The sequence below is a fragment of the Sinocyclocheilus grahami genome, unplaced genomic scaffold (genome assembly GCF_001515645.1).
Source record: "Sinocyclocheilus grahami isolate Dianchi unplaced genomic scaffold, SAMN03320097.WGS_v1.1 scaffold830.1, whole genome shotgun sequence".
In the NCBI taxonomy this organism is placed as follows: Eukaryota; Metazoa; Chordata; class Actinopteri; order Cypriniformes; family Cyprinidae; genus Sinocyclocheilus; species Sinocyclocheilus grahami.
This window is the reverse complement of record NW_015506009.1, coordinates 586268-601391: the sequence shown is the minus strand read 5'-3', so window position 1 is coordinate 601391 and position 15124 is coordinate 586268. Positions and strand designations below refer to the sequence as shown.

The following is a 15124-nucleotide window of genomic DNA, read 5'->3' as shown; positions in this document are numbered from 1 at the left end:
CAGTTATGTAATTTTTAATGCTAAGATGACATTGTTTGAGATGTCTTTGTTATGGGCTATGGTTAGGGGTAAGGGTAGGGGTAGGGTTAGGTTAGGGTTACGTCAAACAATGTCATCTTAGCATTAAAAATTACATAACTGAGCGAATGACACTTAATGACAGTTGTCATAAACATGCATAAAACCTCCTTCATATTCATGACATGTGTCATGTCATGATTATGAAGGTGTCATGTCAGTCTTATGCACACCCCTTCAAGTAAAGTGTTACCGAATAAACTGTGGCAGTATAAGTTGTAGCGAATTCAGTTTATGCTCATTATATATATATATATTCTGGATCATGAAGTGTTTAAATACTGCATCTCTGTATTTTTGCACTGCAGTAATGATAATATTGTTTTCTCTATGTAAAATATCATATCTTCTTTGGATTGTGGGGTAAAATATGACCCATAAAATAATTTGTGACATTCACCCAGTTGTAACACTTTAGTTTATCATGCTATGCGTACACACAATCATAAATGTATTGTACAATGAATTAACAAAAAATTATTTTTTCTAATGACAGTCAGTGTAGCAAAATATTAAATTATTCTCCATTTCAATGACTTAACATTTTAACAGGTTACAACATTATAAAGGAATCCTGGACAGAGGAAAACAAATATATACTGACATAATCAGAGTATGTGCATGGAGTTTACCAAGATGAGTTTCATGGTGTTTGCAAAACATGTTAGAGGCCAGGAGCGCCCCCTCCTGGTTTTACTTTCAACAGCAGCATTTTGAACAGCATAGGCTGACTTCTCAGGGGTTAATCCCACAAGGCATTTCTTGTCAGAGAACTCAATATAGTGACTTAACAGCAACTAGAATTTCTGATACAAACTCACAACTGAAGCCCCATTCAACTGGGAAAACCACCCCACCATGAGAGCGATAGTTTTACATAGATCTATAGATTCACAATTCAAAATATATACTATTTACATCCAGTGTAATTGTAAATTTTTTTTTATTTTGTTCAAGTTTGAGAAGTTCCAACTTACTCGATTCAGTTCCAGGGTTAAGTCTCTGCAAAACATTCACAGTTTCTATGTGCTGCATGGTTATTTTTCAAGTTAACAAGCATTGATACTGAATGGAATTCTCTGGTCAAACAGCTTTTTTTTCCTTGATAATGTAGAGCTACTGAGGGACAGGAAATGCACTGCAAGATCACATGACCAAAACCAAACAACTGCCAACTGAGAAAGGAAGCAGGAAAAGTTAACAAAAAAAAACCAGGGTGGAAAAAGCAGAGATAAAAAGATCAACAGAGGTGTAGTGCACAACTGTAGCGCGGTTGTGTTCCTGGTCTATCGATACACGAGGTGGGATATGGTGCTGGACTTGAAATTGAGTTGATGATTGGGCACAAAGTTATGATGAGGATTTTTGCGGGTGCACACATCACTGCCGTAAAGGCTCATGCACATCTCACATGACACCTTGGAGCAGTTCACACAGGTGTGAGAGGCCCCTGGCTTGTTGCAAAAGCCACAGCGGGAGCCACCCACACTCAGCCGCTCACCCCCACTGCTGATGGAGCTGACCACCGGACTGCTGCCCGAACCCACGGCTTTACTGGGAAACAGCTTGGTGCTCATCACAGCTTTGTCCAGCAAAAGCGAGTGGGACTGAGCGTGGGGAAGTGGGTGAGGGTGAGTGTGCGAGTGAGCGTTGGAGTAGACGGACAACTTCTCCTTGATGGGCATGTAGCCATCCAAAGGGCGGGAAGTTTTAGTGTAATCCTGGAAGCCACAACAAGGTGCCGGTTCCACTGCATGGCAGGACGAACACAAGATCATGTCGCACCTCTGGCAAGAGGAAAGCGAAGGACAGCCCATGCCGCAGCCCTGGCACTTCATCACATGTCCCTTCAGAACCCAACTGTCCCGGGACTCTCGAGGCTCCCGGCTCTGTGGCCTAGAGGGCGTCTGGTGCCCACCCAAACCCCGTTCAGTGTACAAGTCCACCTCATCCAGGGAGGACAAGTGGTAGGAGTATGGCTCAGACGGGGGCGACTGAATCGGAAAGAAGTCAGCCACTGGGCTGTAAGAGGGCGGCGCTGCCACAGGGTAAAGCGAAGGGCTTGGTCGGATGATTTCATCCTTCAAGTCTTCTTCCGTGTCGACGAACAGTGGCTCTTTGCGCAGGCTGAGCGAGGCCTTCAGTACTGGCTTGCTGGCTTGGTGCCAGTGTCCTGCACTGTCTGTTACATCCACCGACTTGGACGGCCGACCGCTTCGCCTTAGGTGGGCGCGGTCAATATCCACCGGCCGCACCGACAGGCGGGACAAGTCTCCTGTAAGGCTGTCTCGTCGGCGGAGGGCGTCAGCGCACCCTGCTGCATCTTCTCTGGTGTTCCTCCTCACCTCCATGGCCTCCAGCTCTGAGGCAAGACCCCGAGACATGGACACCACCTCACCGAGTAGACGGCATTCAGCCTGGGCGAGAAGCAGTTCAAAGGCGAGCTGCCGGAGGTGGGAGGATCCACCTGGATGGTCCCTAACATGGTACTGCAATTCCTGGTCTCTTGAATAGCCCATGGAACGCAGCAGTGGACGCAAGTCTGCATCGCATATCACTGACTGCAACTGGTACACATACGGCCCTGTGAAGGTCTGTAAGATTGAAAGAAATGTCAATACACCATCAACAGCAAAAATAATTATGGCATTCATACTGTCATGTCTCACTTTTCACATTCACAAACTTAAAAGGTTTTAATAAAAGGCTGAATAATTACTTAATGTAGTTCAGTCTCGTATTTCTGTACCTGACATTTGTTCAGTTTTATGTATTTATGCTATTGCTAATTAATTTGTTCACTTGTCTTTAACAATTTAATGTTTGAAATTTATATTAGTCTAATTTTTTTTCTGTGTTTTTTTTATAAAACATAATAAATATGTTTGACATCTAAATATTTTACTTAAAAATTGTTTAATGGATTATTTTTTATCTTATTGGAATCGGAATTAGGAATCGATAAAATTCAAACGATGCCCAACCCTACTGATACTACAAACTTCTCACTGAAACTACAATCAAAAATCTTTTAATCTGTTTACTCACCTTTATGCAGCGGAACTCCTTCTTCCATGGAAAGAGCAGCAAGTTGGTACAGATGGTTTCCAGTGTTGCAAAGGCTGTCTCCAATGTCCGCAAGTTTGCGCTCCTTTGAGTCCTCAGGGAGTTCTCAGCAATTTCATAGAACCGAATCATGCGAAAGCGCTGCCCTGGATCAGGCTGGTAAGAGCCTAACAGTGCTGTTGCAGTAGAAATCAGTGCCTCCTCAGTCTTGGCTCCTTGCTTATCTCCTCCTCCTTCACCGGCTCTCTCCTCAAGCCGATTCTCCAAAGACGCCACATACCTGCGGAATAGATCTTCTCGCAACTTGGCATCCATTGGTGTCAGTGGGTTGCGTAGCATGCAACCTCTTATCCTACAATTCAGGAGTTTCTTTAAATGGGACCCCTTGCCATCTCAAGACCTCTCTCCCACTGGACAGGCCTGGGACAACGGTGCAGTGTGGTGGGAAAAATCAGCAAGCTGCAATCATCCTCCAAAGGAGCTATTTGGAATAATGAAAGTGAAGATGTGATTGGTTTAATTTGGGCGTACGCCTTGCCCAGGGCATCTCTGGGTTCCTCATTAGCCAAAAGACCTCAAAAGGAGGAACATGACATGAGAAGGTGGTTGATTTGGGTGCTGGATGGAAAGTCCTCAACTTATTAAGCCCTCACTGCCAGGCTTTTCCCTCTGCATGAGGTTGAATATCAGGGTTTGCAGAGAGGAGCACACATTAAAAACACCATGTCCAATGCTGCAACGACAGAAGAACAAAATCTGTTTGAAAAACACCACTCAGGCTGCAGTCTAATTAGTGAGGACTTGCCTCAGTCTTTGCTCATATGCCCACAATGCATGCACACATCACAGAAAGACCAACGCAGACCATGAGAATGAAAATGACATATCCGTGATGGTCTAAATTATAGTTAGGCCTAAATGAAATCTGTTTTAAATGTTCTGTTTGTTTGTTTTTTTTTAATGATAATGTGTGGATAATTCTTGGAATGGATAAAAAATTTTACGGGTTCAACTAGAGATACACTGATTGCAATTTTCTTGGCCGATTCCGATTTGTTTTGCAAGTGTGACCTGCTGATACCGATTTTTGCCAATTCCGATTTTCATTCTAAAAAACTATATTTGACAGCATATACAAACAAAAATCTACTTTTTTTTCAATGCAAAAAATAAATTAAATAAATGAATAAAATAAAAATAAATAAATAAATAAAATAAATTATTAAACATTACAATTTCCCCCAATCTGGACTAAGCTACAGATGTTCTCTGACTTAACTCTCAAAAGTGCTCTGTGACTGGAAAGAGGTAGAAATGTCATCTTTCACATCAAATTCTTACATTGTTTCAAATAATTCAGTTAGACTAATAAGAAAATGTAAAGTTGTCGCCATTCAAATTAAATCAGTATCAACAAACTCCATCTTTCCATGGCTGCATTTGAAGTGGCATTAGATGTATTTACACAGACTGTTTAATGAAGTTGAGAGGTGCCATAAGCTTGTTATACGATTGTTATTAAATAATTTTTTGAACAAACGAATAAGAAATACTGGGACAAATGCAATGACACTTTTAAATGACTGTTTGAATGAGTGAGTCATTTAGTCATTTATTCAACCGATTCGTTCAAACGGCTGATTGATTCAGAAATAAGGCAAGTCTTTATGAATGGCTCACTGAATCCTTGACTCACTGAATTCGTTCAAAAATTAATTCAGTAATGAAACACCACTGTGTTGCTCAGAGACAAACAACAGTTCTGCTGTGGCTTTGATTGGAACGATTTTCATTTGCGAAATTGAGCAAAAACTCAAAATATAAGTCACTTAATTTTAACTTCTTGTTTATTGAACTACTATTGTATAAAATCAGTGTCTCATTACAATTGTGCTGATATTCGGGGAAACATCTTGGTCGTGTAATGCTAACCTATATCGTATATTATAAATATATATATTTTTTCTAATATAGTATGCTTGTATAACTTTCTGTGAGTGCTGTTGCGCTCATTTGTTTTAATTTGTCTCTCGCTCTCACTCAGGCTGCGTGAGCCTCATCTGGCACGATCACCAATACATTACCAGTCGCCGTTTACATTGAATGCAATAAAATCACAATCATTCTCACGTAAAAATTGTTGGTGGCCAAGTTTCAATGCTTCCCTAGTTATTTTTGTTATTGACATTTCAATCAGGCTTCTTGTCCCGTTGGGCAAGTCAACTTCTCTCACACTTGCCCCTTTAAAAATTTTCTTGTCCCAGACAAGTGTTGATCGAGCCCTGTGGTTCCCCCACGGTTTACTTTGGCCCTACACACATCACAAGCTGCGAACTTTGTGTCTTCTTCACTCACAGTGAAGAACTTTCATGCCGACAACATGTTTACATGCGGATGTGAGCACAGCTGTGACATCAAAACGGGCTGGCTGGGAATTGGCAAGAGGTGAGGCTGACCGTGGAAAACCGTCTGATTCCAGTCCCTGGCCGGTCAATCGGTGCATCTCTACATTCAACTGAGAGAAATGTGTGTCTACTGCCATGGATGTTTGAGTTAAGGGAACCAGCAGGACAGCCAGCAGCGAAGCGCTTGGGACTGTGGTACTATCAGACAATTAGTATTCACTGCTCAGGTGATTGGCTCAAAAATGTCTGCGCAAAACCGCGCTCCCATACGCAAAGATGGCAGCAAGCAGGCCATGCACAACAGTGCATCCAGGGGGTGGGTCCTGCATTAGGGCCTTTCGCATCGCTTTAGTTCCAGAGCTAAATGTACAGTACTAAATTACTGGGACGATTTCCCAGTACTATTTAAAGGGTTGCATTCGCACGGTAAGACGGTCGACAGCGTCGTCATTTGTGCGCAGCGTTCAACAGAAACAAAGAACAACATTAACAACAGGAGGATGGAGGACGCTGTGATCGGAGCTGTGTGTTTGTTGTGTCTCGCGGGTTTCACAATAATGGACATGGAAAATCGACGTATACGTAAAGCGATTGAAAGAACGGAAAGGAGGACTAAGAATCTCCAACGACAACTGGCAGTGCTACATTTGCTACAAGTGCCTGCACTTCAGTGTCCGTCCATCTATCGCTGTTCTCCATACTTGCGAAATAAGTTGACATGTTTACAGTATGTTTACACGGCGTTTTAAATCATGGCGGGTGAGGGCGTTTTCGTACGCGTTTGGCCAATCAATGTCTACTTGCGTCACGGGTAGTACCAGTTGTGCTGGTTAGACCCTGCTCCGGAGTAGGAGCTAATTTGGTTCTCGAAAAAGGCAGTCCGGTACTAAAAAAGCACCCAGTTCCGGCGGTGCGAACACACCGAAAAGTGGGTAGTTCCACAATTAGTTCTGGTACTATGAAAAGGTTCCCGCGGTGCGAAAGGCCCTATTCATTGAGATGAATGGGAATGCTAACAGACAGCTTTCTCCAGGTATTATATAGATGTCCTTGGCTGATATCATATGAATTGTCAATTGTGTGAATGACAGGAATTCAGAACTTTCCACAAAGCTCTGCAGGCACAGATTTCCTTCTGGACCTGCCAATAGTGCACGGATAATGTGGGAGTGAGCGTGGCTAGATAATGCAGATAGTGTGGACTGTTTTGCAATGAGGCCACATGAAGAAGCACTTTATTCTTCCAGATGGTTAGGCTGCCAACTGAACAACTGCACAGTATTCCTTTACCTTCAATGATGCAGGCAGTCATTTCAAGCTGCTGAATTCACACCAACTCAAAACATCAGGCATTTACATGTGCTTTATCAGAGGGGCCTGTCAATACATCGTAATATCGTAATCACAACATCTTACCGAACACGGTCGAGCTAAACACACCACCTAAACAAATCAGGGTTCGCATTCGCAAAGTGTTAATAACTAATGATGTTCTATCTGCCTTCCACTGCTAGTGACATAAACAGCGTGCTAGCCACACAGCTAATCTGACAGTCTCCTTTACTTAACGTTACAGTAAATAAATCTGTCAACGCAGCCGTCAGGCCGAGCTGTTCTCACAAATAGTGTTTTTGCTTAAGGGACACACATGAATGAAGTCGTCACTCTACTCTAACTCGTTTCAAGCTGATCTTTGACAGATATCAGATGCAGCTAGCACAGCTGCTAACATTAGCGCAGTTCCAGGGCCCTGCAAATCCACACACCACGCCATTTAACCGTACACCGTCCAGCAATTACTTTTTAATTACCTCAATAAGAACAAGACGTGAATGTAAACATGCCCGTTGAGTGTCATGCAGTGCTGGTTAGAGCCATTAACGAGCCGCCTTCCTCCCCATCATCCAGCGCCTCTTACCTTCATGTTCCGCTGGAAATCCCCAGCGCCGCTCTGCGCATGCGCCCCGCTGCCTCCCCTGCGTGCTCCGAGGCTGCAGGACTAGCGTTGGAACGTTCGATTGATTCAGCGAGTCGGTTCGCCTTCACGATTCGATTCATTTGAGTCATCGCTCAAAAGAGTTCCCAGAAGTCTCCGCGCTGCACACGACGCCTTCTTTTCTGAGCGTTAAATAAATGTTTGCGCAAACGCCGTGCTGTTTTCAGTTACCTTACACGCATTACGTTTTTAAGTGTATCAGTGACAATGTGCTCCAGTTTGTTGCAATCGTTCCAGTTGAGACCTTTTTTCTTCTTCTGTAAAACATCCTGTTGTCTAATATCTCACAGGTTCACTCTCGGAAATGTTCTTCCTCGCAGTCGAGTGATTCATTTTCACATTCACGCCTTCCGAATCATTTAAAAGATCCGGTTCATGTCCGCGATTCGCTGAAGAATCGGACACCACTAGCCATACCGCACTCATAACTCTTCATTAAAAGACTACACGCACACTCTAGGTACTACATGGCAGTCGTTTGTTAGCCCACCACGGTTGTTGTTGTCGTTAGTCAGACGAGGCTGTGATAATGTGTTGTGTTGAGCTGAGCTGAGTTGTTGCTCCTCCCTTGCCAGCAGTGAATCTCGCCGGAGTTCAAGAAGACGGAGCCCAGCGCCGCAGACATGGCTATGCTCACCACAGACCCGCAAACTGATGTGATCGATGCAGAATATGAGGACTTCCTCTGCCCCGTGTGTCTGGAGATGTTTATCTCTCCGATGACCACCGGCTGCGGACACACGTGAGTATCCGTGCGGTCTCGCGCCTCGCAGCAGGAACTTCTCGTCTGACATGTTGATTAGTTTCATGTTAATCGCGTGCAGCCTCCATGCAACGTGATTTAATCTTAACATGACTGTGTCGAATAATCATTAATGAATGCAGTTGTGATGAGAGTTTCTCAAAAAAGAAATGCGTTACTTTCAGTTTTGCTTCTTGTGTACAAAACTTGTGCAGTGTGGCATGCTGGGAGTTGTAGTGCTGCTCACTTAATTATGCCTTTGCTCGAACAAACTACAACACATTGTCCTTCTATGAATACTTTTTGTATGAATTTTAAAGCTCGTACATTACTGACAGTCATGACACCAGTAAAATTGATTAAAAGAGAAATACCTTGAGAAGTTATTGATAGCCTACCTTGTAGAGATGTAACGATTCACTCAACTCACGATTATTATTATTTTACAAAATTAGATTTAAGACCAATTATAAATTAAGTGTGTCCTTTTATTATTGCTTGGACAAAATGCTGCACATTTCTTTGTGAAATTGAAATATAACACTATAATAATATACTAATATAGCACTTGTATATTATTGCTCTTTTGTTGGTTTTGATTGCTTCTGTTGTCCTCATTTGTAAGTCGCTTTGGATAAAAGCATCTGCTAAATGACAACATTTAAATATAATGTAAATGTAAATAACAAAACTACATTGAAATTTTAAAACAAGCCCCAAATCAAATAAATAAGTAACACAAATAAAATAAATCTCTTCATATAAACAAGCTAAGGCTTAATCTGTGCTCTTTCCATTTAAAATTAGAGGCAACCACTGCATTTTAATCTTGATCCAAACAAAGATGCTGCATACATGCAACATGAGCAGTTTTTTGGGATTTTGTCAGTGACGATAATTACACAATAATTTGCTGTCTGTGTTTTTGTGCTTGTGCCTTGGTAGATTTAGCCTTGTTGTGGACAACTGACTCCCAGAGAGCTTCATATTCTTCATATTCTGTGTGGTCATTAGTTCACAGTAGTGACAGAAATTAACTTTGTCTTTGAGGGCAACATTTGCCCCACTAAATTGATTTCCAGGGCATGTTTACCTTTATAAGGGCAAATGTTTACTAACCCTAATAAATGTATGTGTCATCTTATATGTCAACTTAAACATTTAATCAATACATTCGATTAGAAAAATAAGACATTGTAAGGCTGTTAACAATCCAGAAACCAGTCTGAACAAAAGCCATCTTTACACTGCAGAAGTGGCACATTAACTGTTTCTTAAGTGGCATTTAGATGTATTTACACGGACTGTTTAATGCGGCTCAGAGGTGTCATAAATGTATTTACACTACAATTAAAGTTGCATAAGTAATATTATTTAAAAAAAATCTATTTAGAATTTTGAGATATGAAATGACAAATACAAACAAATAAATATTTTTAAACATGAAACTAAAAGTGCCAGTAGGTGGCGACAAGTTTTAATGAGTGAGTCTCTGAATTAGGCCTGGGCGATAAAACGGTATCGATATTTATCGATGGTACTCCTTCATCGATAACGATAGAAAAAATGTTCGATATAGCACACGATATAGGCACGTGCTATGAGTGACGCAGACAGCACACACAAACGACGAACAAATATGACTGCTGCACTCGCGTCACACAAGAGATGTAGCCTTGCAAAGTTAAAACAGTTTAAACGTTTAGAAAACACGTCGCTAATTTGTGGAGGTTTATTCCTTTTCACTGCGCCTCATATGTTTTCAAATACAATCTGTGTGATGGGCGATTCGGCTCTTTTTTTTATTAATGCAATGCATAAATATATGATGCTGTTTTGTTCATAATTGTTTATGCAATTTCCAAAATTATATTTGATATATCAAATATATAAGAAACATAAGAAAGGAGATATTTGTTTAAATGTTATTTTCTGTTTGACTGTAAAAAAAAAAATAATAAAAATGTTTGTCTCAATAAATTGGGTAAATTAAAAACACAGTGGTTAAATAAAAAAATAATAATATTGCGTTTTGTTTTAAAAAAAGTCAATAATTGAAAAATGTCAATAATTATCGATACCGAACGATATGAAACATTATATCGTTGATACATTTTTTAGCTATATCGCCCAGCCCTAGTCTGAATCATTAATTCAAATGATTCGTTCAAAATAATTTATTCAGATTCATAAAATCATTCATCAAACAAATTTCTCAAAAACACGTTAACATTCATTATCGACACACTGTGTGTTGCAGCAGTTCTTCTCCAGCTTTGTTTGAAGCTACTTTGGCAACTCCAGTGAAAAAGTTATTCCTCCACAATTTTTGTTTCCTGCCAGACTGATCAAAACCTGTGGACCAGGTAGAAATTGTGTACTATCAGGCATTCTGTTTAGAGCTTTCGGATTTCACAAGCGCTTTGCAGTTGTGTATGCGATATGCATCAGATGGTCCGTGAACAGACTGTGGGTGGTCCGTGAGCTTGCTGTTTGAGTCTGAGGTGTTCCTAGAAGAAAACGGTTTCATCTACTCTCCGCCAGGTTCTTTTGTCGGACATGAGAAACCACACAGGGGTTTGCTCTAAATATCAAGAGTTTATCAAGGAAGGCATGAAGGCCATTTCAAAGAACCAGCCTTCCACTGTCAGGTAATATATCTGTTTTTCAGTGTTTAAACATTTTCTTCAAAATATGAAAAAAGTCACGTTAAATGACACCAAAAGTTCAAACCCATGATCAGATCTTAAGTCCAGTTTGAATAAGAAAAAAAGTTGAAGTGGACCACAAAACCAGTCTTAAGGGTCAATTTTTTTAAATTGAGATGTATACATCATCTGAAAGCTGAATAAATAATATTTCCATTGATGTATGGTTTGTTAGGATAGGACAATATTTGGCCGAGATACAACTATTTGAAAATCTGGAATCTGAGGGTGCAAAAAAAAAACTAAATATTGAGAAAATCATCTTTAAAGTTGTCCAAATGAAGTTCTTAGCAATGCATATTACTAATCAAAAATTAAGTTTTGATATATTTACAATAGGAAATTTACAAAATATCTTCATGGAACATGATCTTTACTTAATATCCTAATGATTTTTGGCAAAAAAAAGAAAAATCTATCATTTTGACCCATACAATGTATTGTTGGCTATTGCTACAAATATCCCCCAGCGACTTATGACTGTTTGAATCGTCAGTGGCAAATCCTTTAAATGAAAACTTACTTACATTCTGTGAGTCAGAACAGCCGGCATTGTAGTCTACTCTACCAGGATCAAGAAACAGTCCTTCATAAAATGTGCTGCACACATCTGAATATTTGGGTTGAAGTGTTCTGAAACAGTGTTGTAAATACAACTTAACCACTGATTTCTAGTCGTGTCCTCTTTGGAAGACCAAACAAAGTAGTCTAGCTTTTTACAACGAAACACACGGCGGGCTAGAGTGAGCGGTGGCAGGCGGGCTTGAGAACGGCGCAGCCGGCAGATTGGACGAAGGAGCGTCCAGTGGGCTTGCGGCAGCCACATGTGACGTCCCCGGGCTGGACTCCACTTCGTCCATGGTGAAAGCTGGTCCGGTGATCCACAGCAAAGTTGATGTATTCCCTCAGCGGCCAGCACGGATCAGCTCCAGGCATGACGAAGTGGATATCGTCCTCTTTTGGAAGACCAAACAAAGTAGTTTCGCTTTCACAACGAAACACAGCGTCTTCACGACATGGCGGCGGCAGCAACAATACTACAGCGAGAATAAAAGTTACGCCTTCTTTCTTTGCGTGAACATTTGGGCGGCGTTATGCAAATCTTCCCACATTGTGACATAGACATGTGGGGCGTGTTAGAACGAGCCATTTTAGGTAGGCGTGGCTGACTCTTAACTTTTATAAAGAATATCTCTTTGGATTTGAGACTTTAGTCTTTGCAACTTTACAGATCTTTATGCACCAAGAGCTTGTAACACTCCAAAGAGAAAGGAAAAATTTAAATCGCATCATATGACCCCTTTAAGCCTTTCCTTGAAAATGCATGTATCTACGTATAGCTATATATTGAATATCACTAAAAAGGTATACATATCAGCATATAATTTTTTGCTATATCACACACTCTTAGTAGAAATAGTACCTGTGGAGTCAGGAGTTAATGGGATATTGTGACCCTTGTCTCCGCTCCTGCAGGTGTGTCCGATATGTGCCTCAATGCCCTGGGGCGACCCTAATTACAGGAGCGCTGACTTCTTTCAGCACCTCAGAATGAGACATGCTTTTTCCTATGACACCTTTGTGGTAAGTAGATCACAAAATTACCATGCTCTGGTTTCCTAGTGTTCAAAGAAACTAAAATAAAATTGTCATAGTTCTGTCAAAAGGAATCTTGTTCAGATGTCTTTTATATCTAGCTATTCAAGGATAGATATAATTCCTTTTATATCCAGCTATAACATGGATCAGTCTTGCTGTTTGCTTTTTCTGTGATTTAAAATGGGTTATCTTCTCCAGTTCAGTATTCAGTAAATAAATACAACGTGTGTATATATATATATATATATTACCTTTGGTATAAATAGTTGGTCTGACCTACCGCAGTGCAGTATTTAACAGTCCAGAACCTGGTTTTTATGACCTAATCTCTTACTACAAAAGTCTGGACCAGCTCAAGTTCAAAAAGAAACAAACAAATAAATAAGTAGGGCAACCAGCATTATATTTTATTTATTTATTTATGGAATGATGCATATGAAGCTCATAGGGATTAGCTTTTCTAGCTATATAAAAGCAAACTGAAACAGAAAGGTTTCACACAAAAAAAATAAATGAACAATTGCGCACATAACAGCTCAATGTAGTATTTACATCATTAATGCATTACATATTAAGTGAAAATATATGAATTCTCATTTGAAGTATGAAGTCGAGACTGACCGTGATTGGTGGTCGGTGGACTGAGCTGAGACGTAAATACATATTTCTTGTATCTTATTATAGGATTACTCCACAGACGAGCAAGCCATGATCCAGGAAGCTTTACAGCGCTCTCTCATGGAAAACTGATGCTAGGAACATATGGATCCCCAGCTGAACGCCACCAAAAATCAATGCTTATGCTTACAAAAAGAAAGAAATGCATTGGGATTCAGGGCTATTGTGATATATATTATTCTACACTCTAATATTGGTCAGGCCAAAGTTCCTATTGGTGTAATTTTGGAGATTTACTTATTTAAACAGAGTCATATATAACATATATTCATAAATAAAATATGCCCATATACATTGTTAGCTGTCAAAATACATAAATATATGCTACCCATTTATAATTAATTCAAATTATATAACTGATTTTTGTTTCTATAGTATAGTTTGCGTAGCAGATTGTCAGATTTTGTGGCACTGGAACAGAATAGTCTGATATAGATACATAAGGTGAGTCTTGTCAGAAGCTTTTAGGGTAGAAAATATTGATATTCCGTCATTAAGGTAATTGTTTTGAGTGTGTCCGCTAATTCAGAGGTAATTTAGAGGAAGCAAAGGAATAAGCTTTTTCTGTTGGTGTTTTTTGTATTATGTAATGCTTTTAAGAAGCAGTTCAACTGAACCCTTGTTAGAGCTGTGTTTCACTTTGCAGTTAGTGTTCAGCTATGTACTGAAATGAGTTTATGTTCAAACCAGTAGGGGGCAGTATTGTATCATTAGTCCACCACATTGTTTATTGTCTCTGTGCTCTCTGACCCAAGCAGTGCTCACTTAGTGTAGCTACTGACAAGTACATGACTTGATCTGACTGTGCACTGATAGACTCTGCCCTTAAAGGGATAGTCCACCCCAAAATGAAAATCTTGTCATTATTTACTCTCACTTTGTTGTTCAAACCCTGTATGCGTTTCTATTCTGTGTGGAACTCAACAGAAGATATTATAATACATAAAATATGTACTAAGTTGTTTTGGGCCACACTGACTTTCATTATATAGATAAAACAGATCTTCTGTGTTTTACAGGAGCAGGAGTCATTCAGGTTCAGTAGAAGATGAGAGGATTGTCATTATGGGTGAACTATTCCTTTAGGCTCCTAATACATTTATGTAACCCAGTAGAGGGCGTTAGTCGAACTGCACATAGCAGTTGTATAATATGTTAAAGTTAGTCCGTTTAATTGGCAGTAGTCTGAAATCCTGCAATCTATTGAACCAAATTGTAATTTTGCGTTCGATAAAGTCAAATTTGTGTTGCATGCTGTTTGATGTGGATTTTACCACTGTGAAGACAAGTCATATCCTGTGCCTGTTTCATTCATGTGTTATTATTAGTGCTTAATGGTGATGATTCATTGACCTGTACGTTTTTTGGATGAATTGGTTTTGTATAGTTAATAAACCTTTTCTCAAAAGCCTTTTAAATGTGTGTCAAATGAAACTGCTGTAGCATTATCTTTTCTCAATCCTTGATTGTGTTCCTGGAAGCATGTTCAAAAACCCCCCTCCACCTCCACCCCCACCCGTTCAATGCATGTGCGTTCAGTTTTATTAGAGCGTGAATCTCTCTCCCTCTCCTCCGCTCTGACTCCATTACTGTTGCTCATTTCCTGTCCCCCAGTGACTGTCCGCTTTCATGTCTGAAGGTGCTAAATCCAGATAAATTAAAGCTCTTTAATTATTTAAACACTGGACCCTGAAATCCCTGTGAGTGATTTATACGGGTGCGTTAGACATGTTGGGCCAGAAACAACACCCACTTCTCTGATGGATGACTAAATGGAGGAGCTAGCAAGCACTGCATGCTTTAACAGTTACAGGATCTTTCAGGATTTTTTTAAAAAACGACGCCCATCACA

General features: G+C 40.2%; 2 protein-coding genes across 4 annotated transcripts; one reads left to right on the top strand and one right to left on the bottom strand.

Annotated features, from left to right (window-relative positions):
* Positions 1-252: 252 nt before the first annotated feature.
* LOC107562628 (spermatogenesis-associated protein 2-like) lies at positions 253-7561 on the bottom strand. 3 transcript variants are annotated; one of them, XM_016247298.1, is made up of 3 exons: positions 7361-7561; positions 3127-3877; positions 253-2672 (listed from the first exon to the last, which is right to left on the bottom strand). In XM_016247298.1, the coding sequence occupies exons 2-3, from the start codon at positions 3481-3483 to the stop codon at positions 1365-1367; spliced, it is 1665 nt and encodes a 554-aa protein (XP_016102784.1). In that variant the 5' UTR covers positions 3484-3877; positions 7361-7561; the 3' UTR covers positions 253-1364. The 3 variants fall into 3 exon arrangements, with proteins under 3 accessions (XP_016102784.1, XP_016102785.1, XP_016102786.1); XM_016247299.1 differs by having other exon boundaries at positions 7468-7561; XM_016247300.1 differs by lacking the exon at positions 7361-7561 and adding an exon at positions 5500-5596.
* A 77-nt stretch (positions 7562-7638) lies between these two features.
* On the top strand, positions 7639-14746 carry LOC107562620 (E3 ubiquitin-protein ligase RNF114-like). The gene is made up of 5 exons (XM_016247284.1): positions 7639-8287; positions 10631-10745; positions 10832-10939; positions 12472-12579; positions 13279-14746. The coding sequence occupies exons 1-5, from the start codon at positions 8169-8171 to the stop codon at positions 13342-13344; spliced, it is 516 nt and encodes a 171-aa protein (XP_016102770.1). The 5' UTR covers positions 7639-8168; the 3' UTR covers positions 13345-14746.
* The last annotated feature ends 378 nt before the right edge of the window (positions 14747-15124 follow it).

Excerpts from the sequence above, each read along its gene's own strand:
- LOC107562620 (XM_016247284.1), top strand. The coding sequence starts at position 8,169 with ATGGCTATGCTCACCACAGACCCGCAAACTGATGTGATCGATGCAGAA. Across the intron at positions 10,940-12,471 it reads ACCAGCCTTCCACTGTCAGG|GTGTGTCCGATATGTGCCTC; the intron begins TAATATATCTGT and ends CCGCTCCTGCAG. Across the intron at positions 12,580-13,278 it reads TTTCCTATGACACCTTTGTG|GATTACTCCACAGACGAGCA; the intron begins GTAAGTAGATCA and ends ATCTTATTATAG.
- LOC107562628 (XM_016247298.1), bottom strand. The coding sequence starts at position 3,483 with ATGCTACGCAACCCACTGACACCAATGGATGCCAAGTTGCGAGAAGAT. Across the intron at positions 2,673-3,126 it reads AGGAGTTCCGCTGCATAAAG|ACCTTCACAGGGCCGTATGT; the intron begins GTGAGTAAACAG and ends TCAATCTTACAG.